This window comes from Ranitomeya imitator, chromosome 7 (assembly GCF_032444005.1).
Source record: "Ranitomeya imitator isolate aRanImi1 chromosome 7, aRanImi1.pri, whole genome shotgun sequence".
Classification (NCBI taxonomy): domain Eukaryota; kingdom Metazoa; phylum Chordata; class Amphibia; order Anura; family Dendrobatidae; genus Ranitomeya; species Ranitomeya imitator.
The window spans coordinates 221961184-221977354 of record NC_091288.1 but is presented as its reverse complement, the minus strand read 5'-3'; the positions used below and the strand labels follow the sequence as shown (position 1 = coordinate 221977354).

At 48.1% G+C, this 16171-nt stretch overlaps 1 protein-coding gene across 1 annotated transcript in view; it reads left to right on the top strand.

Moving 5' to 3' along the window:
- LOC138646054 (reticulocyte-binding protein homolog 2b-like) overlaps window positions 1-16171 on the top strand; it is an 82352-nt gene that overhangs the window by 31636 nt on the left and 34545 nt on the right. Inside the window, exons 2-3 of the mRNA XM_069735523.1 lie at window positions 6135-6261; window positions 13535-13608. Of these exons, the coding sequence (XP_069591624.1) occupies window positions 6135-6261; window positions 13535-13608 (201 nt within the window). The remainder of the gene's footprint in view (window positions 1-6134; window positions 6262-13534; window positions 13609-16171) is intronic.

Genomic DNA, 16171 nt, shown 5'->3' with positions numbered 1-16171 from the left:
AATCTCCCACTGTTTTTTTTATTTTTTCAGGGAGAATTTAGAAACCAAATTAAAAAAAAAAAAGGCTTTCTATGGCCCACTATTTGAGAGAGATGGCACACACAGGTATGGCACTCTAGCAGAAATGCCAATCTTAATCTCCCACAACTTATTTTTTTAGGGAGAATTAAAAAAAAAAAAAAAAAAAGGGACTGTCCTACAATTACTATCTCCCTGCAGTAATCTCAGCCAGGTATGGCAGGCAGCAATAAGGAGTGGACTGATGCACAAATTAAATAAAAAGTGTGGACAAAGAAAAAAGATAGCTGTGCAGAAAGGAAGGAACAACAGGATTTGTGCTTTGAAAAAAGCTGTTGGTTTGCACAGCGGCGTACACACAGCAATGCAGCTATCAGGGAGCCTTCTAGGGCAGCCCAATGAGCTACAGCGCTGAGGAAAAAAAAATGTAGCTTCCACTGTCCCTGCAAACAAAAGGTGGTGTTGGACAGTGGAAATCGCTACAGCACAAGCGGTTTGGGGGTTAATGGACCCTGCCTAACGCTATCCCTGATTCTGACGAAGCGGCAGCAACCACTCCCTATGCTCAGATCAGCAGCAGTAAGATGGCGGTCGGCGGGAACGCCTCTTTATAGCCCCTGTGACGCCGCAGACAGCAAGCCAATCACTGCAATGCCCTTCTGTAAGATGGTGGGGACCAGGACCTATGTCATCACGCTGCCCACACTCTGCGTCCACCTTCATTGGCTGAGAAATGGCGCTTTTAGCGTCATTGAAACGCGACTTTGGTGCGAAAGTCGCATACCGCATGGCCGACCCCACACAGGGGTCGGGTCGGGTTTCATGAAACCCAACTTTGCCAAAAGTCGGTGACTTTTGAAAATGAACGATCCGTTTCGCTCAACCCTAATGCTCAATACTATATAATGGCCACACATGATGCTCCATACTGTATAATGACTCCACATGATGCTCCATACTGTATAATGGCCACACAGTGCTCCATACTGGATAATGGCCACACATGATGCTCCATACTGTATAATGGCCCCACATGATGCTCCATACTGTATAATCGCCACACATGATGCTCCATACTGTATAATCGCCACACATGATGCTCCATACTGTATAATGGCCACACATGATGCTCCGTACTGTATAATGTCCACACATGATGCTCCATACTGTATAATGGCCCCTCAATGCTCCATACTGTATAATGACCGCACACGATGCTCCATACTGTATAATGACCGCACACAATGCTCCATACTGTATAATGGCCACACATGATGCTCCATACTGCATAATGGCCACACATGATGCTCCATACTGTATAATGTCCACACATGATGCTCCATACTGTATAATGGCCCCTCAATGCTCCATACTGTATAATGACCGCACACGATGCTCCATACTGTATAATGACCGCACACAATGCTCCATACTGTATAATGGCCCCACATGATGCTCCATACTGTATAATGACCACACATGATGCTCCATACTGTATAATGACTGCACATGATGCTCCATACTGTATAATGTCCACACATGATTCTCCATACTGTATAATAACTGCACATGATGCTCCATACTGTATATTGGCTGCAAATAGCTACTCCTACACACACGGCTGCGCTCCGTACACTTTGCACACACAGCTCCGCTCCGTACACATGCGCTCCACTCCATACACCTCGTACACACGCGGCTCCGCTCCATACACCTCATACACATTTAGCTCCGCTCCATACACCTCATACACACACGGATCCACTCCATACACCTCGTACACATTCAGCTCCGCTCCATACACCTCGTACACATTCAGCTCCCCTCCATACACCTCGCCCACACATGGCTCCGCTCTGTACACCTCATACACACACGGCTCCGCTCCATATACCTCGCACACACGGCTCCACTCCATACACCTCGCACACACGGCTCCGCTCCATACACCTCATACACAGACGGCTCCGCTCAATACACCTCGTACACACACGGCTCCGCTCCGTACACCTGGTACACACACGGCTCCGCTCCGTACACCTCGTACACACATGGCTCTGCTACATCCACACTGTGCACCTCCTGACCCCACACAAGGCATTACTTACATCATCCAGCAGCACCATGTGGCAAGTTGGCAACCAGCACACAGCCGAGTCCTGCAATCCACGGAGGTCCCGATCATGTGACCCCTGCTCCTCCCCTCCTGTGACCTCATCACAGGTCCTGTGTGCGCACAAAGCAGGCAGCCAATATGTGGTGTAAGGCAGGGGTGTCAAACTGCATTCCTCAAGGGCTGCAAACAGGTCATGTTTTCAGGATTTCCTTGTACTGCACAGGTGATAATTTAATCACCTACACACATCATGATTCCAGCACCTTGTGCAATGCTAAGGAAATCTTGAAAACACGCATGGGTTGAGGCCCTCGAGGAATGCTGTTTGACACCCCTGCTGTAAGGCTCTGTGGTGCAGGGATGACCGGCTGATACGTACTGCACTGAATAGGTACGAAAGGGTAAGGGGCGTGGCTTTACACCAGGGGGCGTGTCGGCTGGTTTTCCTGCTGTCTGCGTGATGCAGAGCGTCCCGTGCTGGACAGCAGGGCAAAGGCTCAAAACCGGGACAGTCCCGCACAATGAGGGACGGTTGGGAGCTATGGTGTTTGATTACTTCTCCCTTGTATCTTTCATCTACATTGCCTCATCCACCTCCTCCAGTTGAATCTCGGCTCCCTGGTCATTGACAGTTTTTTGGTTTTTTTTATTCTATCTGTGACCAGGGCGGAGGTCCAACTGGAGGAGGTGGACGTGGTAATGTAGATGAAGGATGTAAGGGAAGATAATCCAACACTGTTTTTGTGTTTGTTTGTTTTTTAGGGGGGGCTGGGCACCCAAATTAAATGAATAGCAAAAGGATTTGAACAATGACTGGGTGCGGCCGGTAAAGTTGCCTAGTCAGCCAAAGGTGCCGACAAGTCCAGTGGGGTCCACGCCTGGTTCATTTTAATGAATATTAGCTTCCCCGTGCTGGCTGTGGACAGGCATATGTGCCTGTCAGTGATCACATCCCCTTCAGTCCTAAACAAACGTTCCAACAGTATACTTACGCACGGCAGGCCAGCGCCTCTGAGGCATAAAGGGCAAGCTCAAACCATGTGTCCAATCTGGAGACCCAGAAGTCAAATGGGGCAGACCCTTCAGTTAGTATGTGGAAATGTGTGGACAGGTACTCTTCCACCATGTTGTTGTAACGCTGCTAATACGAACTGTACCAAATAGTGGTGCAGGATGTGGCATGTTGAGAAAGTTTTGCGTATTTTCGTCTATTCTAACCCTGGCTTCTGAGGTGTTGCTGATGCACAAGCTGTGTTAGCGACTTCTTATCTCTACTTCTTAGGCCGGGGTCAAACATGGGAGAAACTTGAACGAGTCTCTCGCATCAATACCGGCACTGTCGCCGGCACTCTGACTGGAGCGTTCAGCTGCTAAGAAATACATGTGGAGCGCCCCCAAGGGCAAGGGGATACTCGTACCAGGTCCTTCGGTTCACACGGGGATGTCACAGTGGCTAACCCGGTCCGTGGCCCTGGGATGTCCGTGTAAAAGGGAAAGTTCTTTAAAGGGGAATGTTCATGACGCCACCTGTGGTATTCGGTCAGGGTGACCGACGCTGCTTTAAGGGGTCCACTGGGGTGATGTTATGGCAGCTAGATGGTAAACCTTCCCACAGGTGAAGTATGTCCCCAGGGCTTCCCAGTGTGTAGATGGTGGATGGTGAGAGGCGCAGTGAAGAACGAGGACACAAGGGTTGCAGTCTCTTTACCTTTTACTGAAGACTTCAGCATCCACAGTCCAGAGCACCAGACCACAGGGCAGGCAGAGTCCGGCCGGTTTGGAGGCAAATCCAGAGTCCCCTTGTCCAGGTAGAAATCAGTAGCCTTCCTCTAGCACCGTGGTGTTGTAGTACCTTACGGCTAAGCGTCTCATAAGGTCCTGGCAGATGTTGTAGATGTTATGTCTCTCTCTCCTGTCCCCCGGATAGGACAAACCCGTATGACCGGTGGCTTGAGGCTTTATACAGGGATTCTATCATGCCCCAGCCTTTAAGGGGTGCCACCTTGCTTCCTGGGTATAGAGGCGGACAGGTAATGCGAAATTAGCTGTCCTGCTGGTCTCTGGAGCAAGGCATAAAGGACTGTTGCTCCCTCGGTGTTCTGGCTACCGGGATCTTGCGCCTCAGAAGGAGGCAGCCTGTGTAGGGCAGAACTCCTCTGATATCCACTCCTTTGCAACGACTTCTTCACCCTCTCTACAATACAGTTCTCCTTAAGTGTCCTTCTGTCTCTGTCTCTGACAGCATCTCACCCCTGTTGAGGACCAACCACCTGAGCAAAGCTCAGCCAGCAACTGTCTAACTTCCTATCCAGGCAACCAGTTTTACCTAAGTTTGAGAAGTGCCCTAATAAATAGGAGCATAGCTCCTCCTGGTGGCCTGGAGTGCGAAATGTGTTGCATGTTTGTGATACCTGGATTTGGTTGTTGTTCTTTGCCTCAAAACGTAATATCACTCCCCCCTAGAGGAGAATGATATTACTGCAACGACCAGGACCCTGGGGCGCTGCATATGCAGCCGCACACCCCGGTCCAAGTGTCTGCGTCAGTGCCGGGTGTTGATGTGAGAGACTCGTGCGAGTTTCTCACATGTCTGACCCCGGCCTTACAGTGAACCACTGCTGTCAGATTGGAACACCGTAAGTAGTGCGTCTACCAGCATGCGCTTGAATTCACGCATTTTGCAATCCCGCTCTAATGAGAGAAGTAAAGATGGTATGTTATCCTTGTAGCGGGGATCCTAGGTCTAGGTCCTCTATATCCCCCAGCCATGCTCCAGTGATGCACATGAGCTGCTTTGAGTACCACCCTGCTGTGAACACGGTTCCTCCTCATCCTCCCAAACTGTCCCCTGGCTGTACAGTTGTATACCTGGCCGCTGTTGGGACAGTAACCCACCCTCCAAGCCATGTGTGGATGGCACACCTGTTAACGGTGTAAACTGGCACTGCTCCTCTTCCTCCTGTGCCACCACCTCATCTATCATCGCGTAATCAGTTTTTTTTCCAGCAGGCATAGAAATGAATAGTAATGCAGGGTGAGTCATCGACGAGCGAGGGGCGCCATCGCCCACGTTATAGGGTGCCAACCTCCGCTGGTAGGTAGGGTCGTTCAGCTTTTTCATTAGTGATATGCACCTCCCTATGATATCTTTTACAAGTGTCTATATCAGTGGTCCCCAACTCCAGGCCTCGAGGGCCGCCAACAGTGCAGGTTTTCAGGATTTCCTTAGTATTGCACAGGGGTTGGAATCTTCACCTGTGCAGATGATCACATTACCACCGATGCAATACTAAGGAAATCCTGAAAACCTGCACTGTTGGCGGCCCTCGAGGCCTGGAGTTGGGGACCCCTGGTCTATATGATACTTGGGTGGTGGTTGTGTATTATTTTTACACTTTACTAATAATTGATTTTTAAATTAAGTAATTTAAAATAAAGTACGAGGTTCTACGGTGAATTTGTGCTAATATAAAAATACTATTACATTGAATCTTTTTTATACTGTGAGACCAGTACAGACAGGAGAGAAGCAGCATCATGGGGAGAACACCGAAAACGCGCACACAGCCCGTACTTTCAGCAGCAGCTCTGACATGTGTGGGTAGTTTTTCAGGAAACTTTGCATAACCAAGTTTACCACATGTACCAGGCACGGGATGTGCGTCACACAGGCTCAGAGCTGCTAAGAGATTTTTCCCGTTATCGCACAACACAATGCCTGGCACCAAGCACTCATCTGTCTGCTGTTTGATCCCCATCCACAGCTCCTGCGCGGTGTGGGGTTTGTCCTCCAAACAGAGGAGTTTCAGAACAGCGGCTGTATTTTCCACTGGCTGGGCTCAGTTTAGTGGTGCAGGTCTTGCTGTGATCGGACGAGGAGGTGGTAGGGAATGAGGAGGAGGAGGAGGAAGAGGCAACCTGGACAGAGGAACATCCAGCAAACCTCAGTGTATATGTGAGCAGAAATTACATAATCTGGAGCATTTATGTTTTCCTACAGGAAACTTCCTCCCCATTGGTGAGAAGGTGGAGTGGATGAAAGACTACAAAGATATGATGACCAGACTGGAAGATGCCGAAGGGAACCCAAACTTCTCCGACTTCATTGTTCCCATCCTCATATTCAGGTGAGGGGCCACAGACACCCAGATCAGAGTAATAGGGCCACAGACCACCCAGATCAGAGAAATAGGGCCCCAGACCCCCAGATCCGAGAAATAGGGCCCCAGACCCCCAGATCAGAGAAATAGGGCCACAGATAGCCAGATCAGAGTAATAGGGCCACAGACACCCAGATCAGAGAAATAGTGCTACATGTTGTGAATTCTGTGGCTGAGTTCACTTCTGTGGTCACAAGTGGTATTGCAGTCTCTGGGCTTCCTCCCTCAGGTGTTTTGGTGAGCTCGTTGGCTGCCTTGCTATTTAGCTCCACCTGAGTCTGTCTTCCTTGCTCCTTGTCAATGTTCCAGTGTTGGATCTGAGCTACTGCATCTTTCCTTGGGCCTGCTGCTCTGCTAGATAAGTGCTTCTAGTTTGTTTTCTGTTTTTTCTGTCCAGCTTGCTATTAACTTTTGCTGGAAGCTCTGAGAAGCAAAGGGGTGCACCGCCGTGCTGTTAGTTCGGCACGGTGGGTCTTTTTGCCCCTTTGCGTGGTTTTCGTTTTAGGGTTTTTTGTAGACTGCATAGTTCTCTTTGCTATCCTCGCTCTGTCTAGAATATCGGGCCTCACTTTGCTGAATCTATTTCATTCCTACGTTTGTCTTTTCATCTTGCTAACAGTCATTATATGTGGGGGGCTGCCTATTCCTTTGGGGTATTTCTCTGAGGTAAGTCAGGCTTGTATTTCTATCTTCAGGCTAGTCAGCTCCTCAGGCAGTGCCGAGTTGCATAGGTAGTTGATAGGCGCAATCCACTGCTGCTTCCAGTTGTGTGAGGATAGATCAGGTACTGCAGTCTACAGAGATTCCACGTCTCAGAGCTCGTCCTATTGTTTTGGGTTATTGCCAGATCTCTGTATGTGCGCTGATTACTGCACGCTGTGTTGCCTGATTGCCAGCCATAACAGTACAAGGAGCCCCACCAATGATTTCCAATAGAGGGAAAAAAGAAATCCTGACATCATTTTTTTTTCTTAGCTCTGTCTTCAGTCTTTTTTTTCCCCTAGACATTAGAGTGCTTCAGGACACAGCTGTGGACATGGATATTCAGGCTCTGTGCTCCTCAATGGATAATCTCGTTGTAAATGTACAAAAGATTCAAGATACTATTGATCAGAAATTGATGCTAGAACCAAGAATTCCGATTCCTGATTTGTTTTTTGGTGACAGAACTAAGTTCCTGAGCTTCAGAAATAATTGTAAGCTATTTTTGGCCTTGAAACCTCATTCTTCTGGTAATCCTATTCAACAGGTTTTGATTATTATTTCTTTTTTGCGCGGCGACCCACAGGACTGGGCGTTTTCTCTTGCACCAGGAGATTCTGCATTGAGTAATGTTGATGCATTTTTCCAGGCGCTGGGATTGCTTTACGATGAGCCTAATTCAGTGAATCAAGCTGAGAAAAATCTGCTGGCTTTATGCCAGGGTCAGGATGATGTAGAAGTATATTGTCAGAAATTTAGAAAATGGTCAGTACTCACTCTGTGGAATGAATCTGCACTAGCGGCTTTGTTCAGAAAGGGTCTCTCTGAAGCTCTTAAGGATGTAATGGTGGGATTTCCTATGCCTGCTGGTTTGAATGAGTCTATGTCCTTGGCCATTCAGATCGGTCGTCGCTTGCGCGAGCGTAAATCTGTGCACCATCTGGCGGTATTGTCTGAGAGTAAGCCTGAGCCTATGCAGTGCGACAGGACTATGACTAAAGTAGAACGGCACGAACACAGACGTCTGAACAGACTGTGTTTCTATTGTGGTGATTCTACTCATGCTATTTCTAATTGTCCTAAACGCACTAGGCGGTTCGATAGCTCTGCCGTTATTGGTACTGTACAGTCCAAATTCCTTTTGTCCATTACCTTAATGTGCTCTTTGTCATCATATTCTGTCATGGCGTTTGTGGATTCAGGCGCTGCCCTGAATCTGATGGATTTGGATTATGCTAAACGTTGTGGATTTTTCTTGGAGCCTTTGCGGTGTCCTATTCCGTTGAGAGGAATTGATGCTACACCTCTGGCCAAGAATAAGCCTCAGTACTGGGCCCAGCTGACCATGTGCATGGCTCCTGCACATCAGGAAGTTATTCGCTTTCTGGTACTGCATAATTTGCATGATGTGGTCGTGTTGGGGTTGCCATGGCTACAAACCCATAATCCAGTATTGGATTGGAACTCTATGTCGGTAACCAGCTGGGGTTGTCAGGGAGTACATGGTGATGTTCCATTTTTGTCTATTTCGTCATCCATTCCTTCTGACATCCCAGAGTTCTTGTCGGACTTTCAGGATGTATTTGAAGAGTCCAAGTCTGATGCCCTTCCTCCGCATAGGAATTGTGATTGTGCTATCGATTTGATTCCTGGTAGTAAATTCCCTAAGGGTCGTTTATTTAATTTGTCCGTACCTGAACACACCGCTATGCGCAGTTATGTGAAGGAGTCCCTGGAGAAGGGACATATTCGCCCATCGTCGTCACCATTGGGAGCAGGGTTCTTTTTTGTAGCCAAGAAGGATGGTTCGCTAAGACCGTGTATTGATTACCGCCTTCTTAATAAGATCACTGTTAAGTTTCAGTATCCCTTGCCATTGATTTCTGACTTGTTTGCTCGGATTAAGGGGGCTAGTTGGTTTACTAAGATTGATCTTCGTGGTGCGTATAATCTGGTGAGAATCAGGCAGGGAGATGAATGGAAAACGGCATTTAATACGCCCGAGGGTCATTTTGAGTATCTGGTGATGCCGTTTGGACTTGCCAATGCTCCATCTGTTTTTCAGTCTTTTATGCATGACATTTTCCGTGAGTATCTGGATAAATTCTTGATTGTTTACTTGGATGACATTTTGATCTTCTCAGATGATTGGGAGTCTCATGTGAAGCAAGTCAGAATGGTTTTCCAGGTACTGCGTGCTAATTCCTTGTTCGTGAAGGGATCAAAGTGTCTCTTCGGTGTGCAGAAAGTTTCATTTTTGGGGTTCATCTTTTCCCCTTCTACTATCGAGATGGATCTGGTTAAGGTTCAGGCCATCCAGGATTGGACTCAGCCGACATCTCTAAAAAGTTTGCAGAAATTCCTGGGCTTTGCTAATTTTTATCGTCGCTTCATCTGTAATTTTTCTAGCATTGCCAGACCATTGACCGATTTGACCAAGAAGGGTGCTGATTTGGTTAATTGGTCTTCTGCTGCCGTGGAAGCTTTTCAGGAGTTGAAGCGTCGTTTTTGCTGTGCCCCTGTGTTGTGTCAACCTGATGTTTCTCTTCCGTTCCAGGTCGAGGTTGATGCTTCTGAGATTGGTGCAGGGGCGGTTTTGTCACAGAGAGGTTCTGGTTGCTCAGTGTTCAAACCATGTGCTTTCTTTTCCAGGAAATTTTCTGCTGCTGAGCGTAATTATGATGTGGGCAACCGAGAGTTGCTGGCCATGAAGTGGGCATTCGAGGAGTGGCGTCATTGGCTTGAGGGTGCTAAGCATCGCGTGGTGGTTTTGACTGATCATAAGAACCTTACTTATCTTGAGTCTGCCAAGCGCTTGAATCCTAGACAGGCCCGTTGGTCGTTATTTTTTGCTCGTTTTGATTTTGTGATTTCATACCTTCCGGGCTCTAAAAATGTGAAGGCGGATGCTCTGTCTAGGAGTTTTGTGCCCGACTCTCCGGGGTTATCTGAGCCGGCGAGTATCCTCAAGGAAGGAGTCATTGTGTCTGCCATCTCCCCTGATTTGCGGAGAGTGTTGCAGAAATTTCAGGCTAATAAACCTGATCGTTGTCCGGCCGAGAAACTGTTCGTCCCTGATAGGTGGACTAATAAACTTATCTCTGAACTTCATTGTTCGGTGCTGGCCGGTCATCCAGGAATCTTTGGTACCAGGGAGTTGGTTGCTAGATCCTTCTGGTGGCCATCTCTGTCACGGGATGTGCGTGCTTTTGTGCAGTCCTGTGGAATTTGTGCTAGGGCTAAGCCCTGCTGTTCACGTGCCAGTGGGTTGCTTTTGCCCTTGCCGGTCCCGAAGAGGCCTTGGACACATATTTCGATGGATTTCATTTCTGACCTTCCCGTTTCTCAAAAGATGTCTGTCATTTGGGTGGTCTGTGATCGCTTTTCTAAAATGGTCCATCTGGTGCCCTTGGTTAAATTGCCTTCCTCCTCTGATTTGGTGCCTTTGTTCTTCCAGCATGTGGTTCGTTTACATGGCATTCCTGAGAATATTGTTTCTGACAGAGGTTCCCAGTTTGTCTCGAGGTTCTGGCGAGCCTTTTGTGGTAGGATGGGCATTGACCTATCTTTTTCCTCGGCCTTCCATCCTCAGACTAATGGCCAGACCGAACGAACCAATCAGACCTTGGAAACATATCTGAGATGTTTTGTTTCCGCTGACCAGGATGATTGGGTGTCATTTTTGCCGTTGGCTGAGTTCGCCCTTAATAATCGGGCCAGCTCGGCTACCTTGGTCTCTCCATTTTTCTGCAATTCTGGGTTCCATCCTCGTTTCTCTTCAGGACAGGTTGAGTCTTCGGACTGTCCTGGTGTGGATTATGTGGTGGACAGGTTGCAGCAGATCTGGACTCAGGTAGTGGACAATTTGACCTTGTCCCAGGAGAAGGCTCAGCTTTTCGCTAATCGCAGACGCCGTGTGGGACCCCGACTTCGTGTTGGGGATCTGGTTTGGTTATCTTCTCGTCATATACCTATGAAGGTTTCCTCTCCTAAATTTAAACCTCGTTTTATTGGTCCGTATAGGATTTCTGAGATTCTCAATCCGGTGTCTTTTCGTCTGACCCTCCCAGACTCCTTTTCCATACATAATGTATTCCATAGGTCGTTGTTGAGGAGATACGTGGCACCTATGGTTCCATCTGTGGAGCCTCCTGCCCCTGTTTTGGTGGAGGGGGAATTGGAGTATATTGTGGAGAAGATTTTGGATTCTCGTGTCTCTAGACGGAAACTCCAGTATCTGGTCAAATGGAAGGGTTATGCTCAGGAAGATAATTCCTGGGTTTTTGCCTCTGATGTCCATGCCCCAGATCTTGTTCGTGCCTTTCATGTGGCTCATCCTGGTCGGCCTGGGGGTTCTGGTGAGGGTTCGGTGACCCCTCCTCAAGGGGGGGGTACTGTTGTGAATTCTGTGGCTGAGTTCACTTCTGTGGTCACAAGTGGTATTGCAGTCTCTGGGCTTCCTCCCTCAGGTGTTTTGGTGAGCTCGTTGGCTGCCTTGCTATTTAGCTCCACCTGAGTCTGTCTTCCTTGCTCCTTGTCAATGTTCCAGTGTTGGATCTGAGCTACTGCATCTTTCCTTGGGCCTGCTGCTCTGCTAGATAAGTGCTTCTAGTTTGTTTTCTGTTTTTTCTGTCCAGCTTGTTATTATCTTTTGCTGGAAGCTCTGAGAAGCAAAGGGGTGCACCGCCGTGCTGTTAGTTCGGCACGGTGGGTCTTTTTGCCCCTTTGCGTGGTTTTCGTTTTAGGGTTTTTTGTAGACTGCATAGTTCTCTTTGCTATCCTCGCTCTGTCTAGAATATCGGGCCTCACTTTGCTGAATCTATTTCATTCCTACGTTTGTCTTTTCATCTTGCTAACAGTCATTATATGTGGGGGCTGCCTATTCCTTTGGGGTATTTCTCTGAGGTAAGTCAGGCTTGTATTTCTATCTTCAGGCTAGTCAGCTCCTCAGGCAGTGCCGAGTTGCATAGGTAGTTGATAGGCGCAATCCACTGCTGCTTCCAGTTGTGTGAGGATAGATCAGGTACTGCAGTCTACAGAGATTCCACGTCTCAGAGCTCGTCCTATTGTTTTGGGTTATTGCCAGATCTCTGTATGTGCGCTGATTACTGCACGCTGTGTTGCCTGATTGCCAGCCATAACAGCTACAGACCCCCAAATCAGTAATAGGGCCACAGACCCCCAGATCAGAGTAATAGAGTCACAGACCCCCATATCAGAGTAATTGTCACGCCATAAACGGCGATAAAGGGGCAGGACGGCGTACTGGGACCCGCACCTGTCCCTACCACTATAATGGGGCCCTGGCTTTCCCTTATCTCGAGGGTACCTATGATGGTTAGGAGGCCCGAGCCGCCAGCGCATCCCTGTCTCCTGTGCATGCCCTATCAGTGGCCCCCTTTCCCCCCAAAGGAGGTGGACTACACTAGTGTAATAATACAACAAATAACAGGGTATACAGACAAGGTAACTAAAAGTCTCAAACTCACCAAATGCTCACACAACCACAGAGGAAACACAGAGAAGGGAAGAGAAGGAATAAACTAGGAAGGAAAACAGGTTTAACATGCAACCAAAACAGAAGACACCAATCTCTGTAAATAAACCTCCAACACCAATACTACGCTCCTTCAACCTCCAAGCCAGGCAGTAGAACTGATCACTGACAATAGCTGAAGTCAGGACTGGGTCTATATAGAGGATCAGATTACAAAATCCAGTTCAGCTGAGAGAGACCCAGCTCTCAGCAATAAGGTTAACTCCTGCACTGCTGGCACAAAGCAGCCAGGTCAGAATATAGGTGAAGAGCTTCTGTTCACTGTGTGTGAACGAGGCCCACAGCGCTGCGGTTCTCTGGAACCTCTCTGTCGTAGTAGCCCCGTGACAGTAATAGGGCCACAGACACCCAGATCAGAGTAAAAGGGCCACAGACACCCAGATCAGAGTAATAGGGCCACACACACCCAGATCTGAGTAATAGGGCCACAGACACCCAGATCAGAGTAAAAGGGCCACAGACCCCCAGATCAGAGTAATAGGGCCACAGACACCCAGATCAGAGTAAAAGGGCCACAGACACCCAGATCAGAGTAATAGGGCCACAGACACCCAGATCAGAGTAAAAGGGCCACAGACACCCAGATCAAAGTAATAGGGCCACAGACCTCCAGATCAGAGTAATAGGGCCACAGACCCCCAGATCAGAGTAATAGGGCCACAGACCCCCAGATCAGAGTAATAGGGCCACAGACACCCAAATCAGAGTAATAGGGCCACAGACCACCCAGATCAGAGTAATAGGGCCACATCTCATCACAAATAAACAGCTGTTTTTCTGTTAAATGAGTCTTTGCTGCCATTCTGTGAATGTCAGTGGTCGATAAAGCCAGTAGAATTGACGTCCCGGACACTGCAATATTACTCTTCTATGGCTGAGATAGACGTTCCTGATGAGTTTTATATTTATCTGTCAAACCGGTGAGTCATTAATATGATTATCAATTTTATTAAGTAATTATTATTATATTTCTATTTTTAGTGCTGTAACTATCCCTAACGATGATGATCATAAAGCAGTGAAGGAGTTTATGACAAATTGTATGAAGATGACCGGTAGGTGATAAATGATCGCTTGGTGCAGAGAGAAGAGCAGAAACCTGCACAGATTATTATAAAGAAACAATAATATTTTTAAGATTTTGTTAATTACAGAACTGATCAGCTTCAAAACCAGCAGAACAATAATTGACTTTATGTAATGTATCAAAAAGTAAATCAGGGATAATGATGTCTGTACTGTAAATGATGAGAGATTGGTGATCCAGGTGATCAGATGTTGTATTAGTCTTTGCCTGATGAAGAGACCTGAGTAGTCTCGAAAGCTGCAATTTGTTACCATCTTTTCAGTTAGCCACTAAAAGGTATCAACCACTGAGGACTCTCAATTCTGAATATTTTTGATCCAGGTGACACATTCATATAACCCATACAGTCCACTCCTTATACAGTACCCAGTAACAGTGTACCCCTTATACAGTGCCAGCAACAGAAAACCATTGATACCAGTGTTCCCCAACTCCAGTCCTCAAGAGCCATCAACAGGTCATGTTTTCAGGATTTCCTTAGTATTGCACAGGTACTGCAATTATCCCCTGTGCAACTGTGCAATAGTAGGGAAATCCTGAAAACATGACCTGTTGGTGACTCTTCAGGACTGGAGTTCCCAGATCTATCATTAAATAATGTGATCATCTACTAAACCATGAATACATGTGCAATAAAAAATTGGATTGAAACAGAGGTTTAAATAAGAGTAGCTGTTAGGGCTAGCGGAACGCACCGAGTAAATATAGATGTTTTTATTGTTATTGCGGCGTTCGCAGCCCGGGGTCCACCGTGCAGGAGAACCTGCTGCTAGCAAACGGTGGCACTATATGGCGGTATGAACTAGCTCTGTTATTTCACAGAGTAGCCGTGAAAGCAAAGCACTGCGCCCTGTTAGACTTCACAGAGGCACAGGCTAACTGCCCAAACAGAGAGCAGTCAGTGGTCACGAATGCACACAAAACTCCTCGCCGGAGGTGCCAGCATCATAGGGTCTTTTTTCAGCCAGGTCCCTGAATACATACACACACAATCTCCTCGCCGGAGGTGCCAGCATTTTAGGGATTTATTTCAGCCAGGTCCCTGAACTCACTCTTACGTGACCACACTGGCGAAAAGCACATAACATAGAACAATACTAGCGCATGGCCGTGCGGCCATGCGAGCCTTAAATAGTTGCAGCACGTACAGGACCTTCCTAGAAGGACCAATGAGAGGCTGCCACAGAGCGTGAGCACCTACAGGACCTTCTTGAAGGACCAATGGCCTTAGCTGCAGTATCTGATCATGTGACCCTCGATCTCCACTGAGAGATCTTACTCTGGGCATGCTCAGAATGTGAAAAACAGGACTTAGTCCCAGAAGCGTCTGCTCGCCGCTGCCCAGCACTGACTCCAATGGCAGAAGCAGGAAAAGCAGCAGTAACTCTTTGTACAGAGTCAGACTGAGCGAGACGCTGGGACCGACGACTCCGCTGAGCAGGTTCCACTGCGGCAGGAGAAGAATGGGAGATCGCAGTGGAGATGGCCCGAGATTCCCCCTGTGCAGAGGCAGGAACTCGACCCCTAACATTACCCACCCCTTCTAGGGCCTCCTCTCCTTGGGCCTTGCTACGTTCGAAGGCAGCAATGAGATGCGGAGCCCGAATGTGCTCAGCAGGCTCCCAGGACCTATCCTCAGGACCGTAACTCTTCCAGATCACCAAATAAAATTTTTTGCCACGAACCACCTTGCACCCCAAAATAGCGTTCACCTCGTAATCGTCCGTAGACAAACCCGATGTCCAGGCAGATGACTCAGAAAACCGGGACATGTATACGGGCTTAAGGAGGGACACATGAAAGGTGTCAGTGATACCTAGGCGTGGAGGAAGGGCTAGACGGTAGACCACAGGATTAACCTGTTTGAGGACCTTGAAGGGACCCAAGTAGCGAGGAGCAAACTTAGTGGACTCAACATGCAGCCTGATGTTATGAGCGGAGAGCCACACTAAGTCGCCAGGAGCAAAGGTTCGGGGCAGGGCGCCGATGTGCATCAGCGGAGGACCTCATCCTCTCCTTGGAGGCCCGGATGGCATCCTGAGTGTGGTCCAAAATGTCTCGTGCCTCACTGCCCAGTCTGCCACCCTGGAGTCAGCTGAGGACACGGCATAAGCACAGGAACCCGTGGATGCTGGCCGTAATTAAGTAGGAAAGGAGTCTGACCGGTGGAGTCAGCTACAGCGTTGTTAAGGGCAAACTCTGCCCACGGTAACAAGGATGCCCAGTCATCCTGCCTGGCAGAAACAAAATATCGTAAATAAGTGACCAGAGTCTGATTGGCTCTCTCAACCAACCCATTCGTCTCGGGATGATAAGCCGAGGAGAGATTTAATTCAATACTGAGTAGACGACAAAGCTCCCTCCAGAACCGAGACGCAAACTGGGGACCTAGGTCACTGACAATCTTGTCTGGCATACCGTGTAAGCAAAAGATATGCTTGATGAACAAGGCTGCCAGAGCCCATGCAGAAGGTAGCCGTGGAAGAGGCACCAAATGAACCATTTTGGAAAAATGGTCGGTGATCACCCAG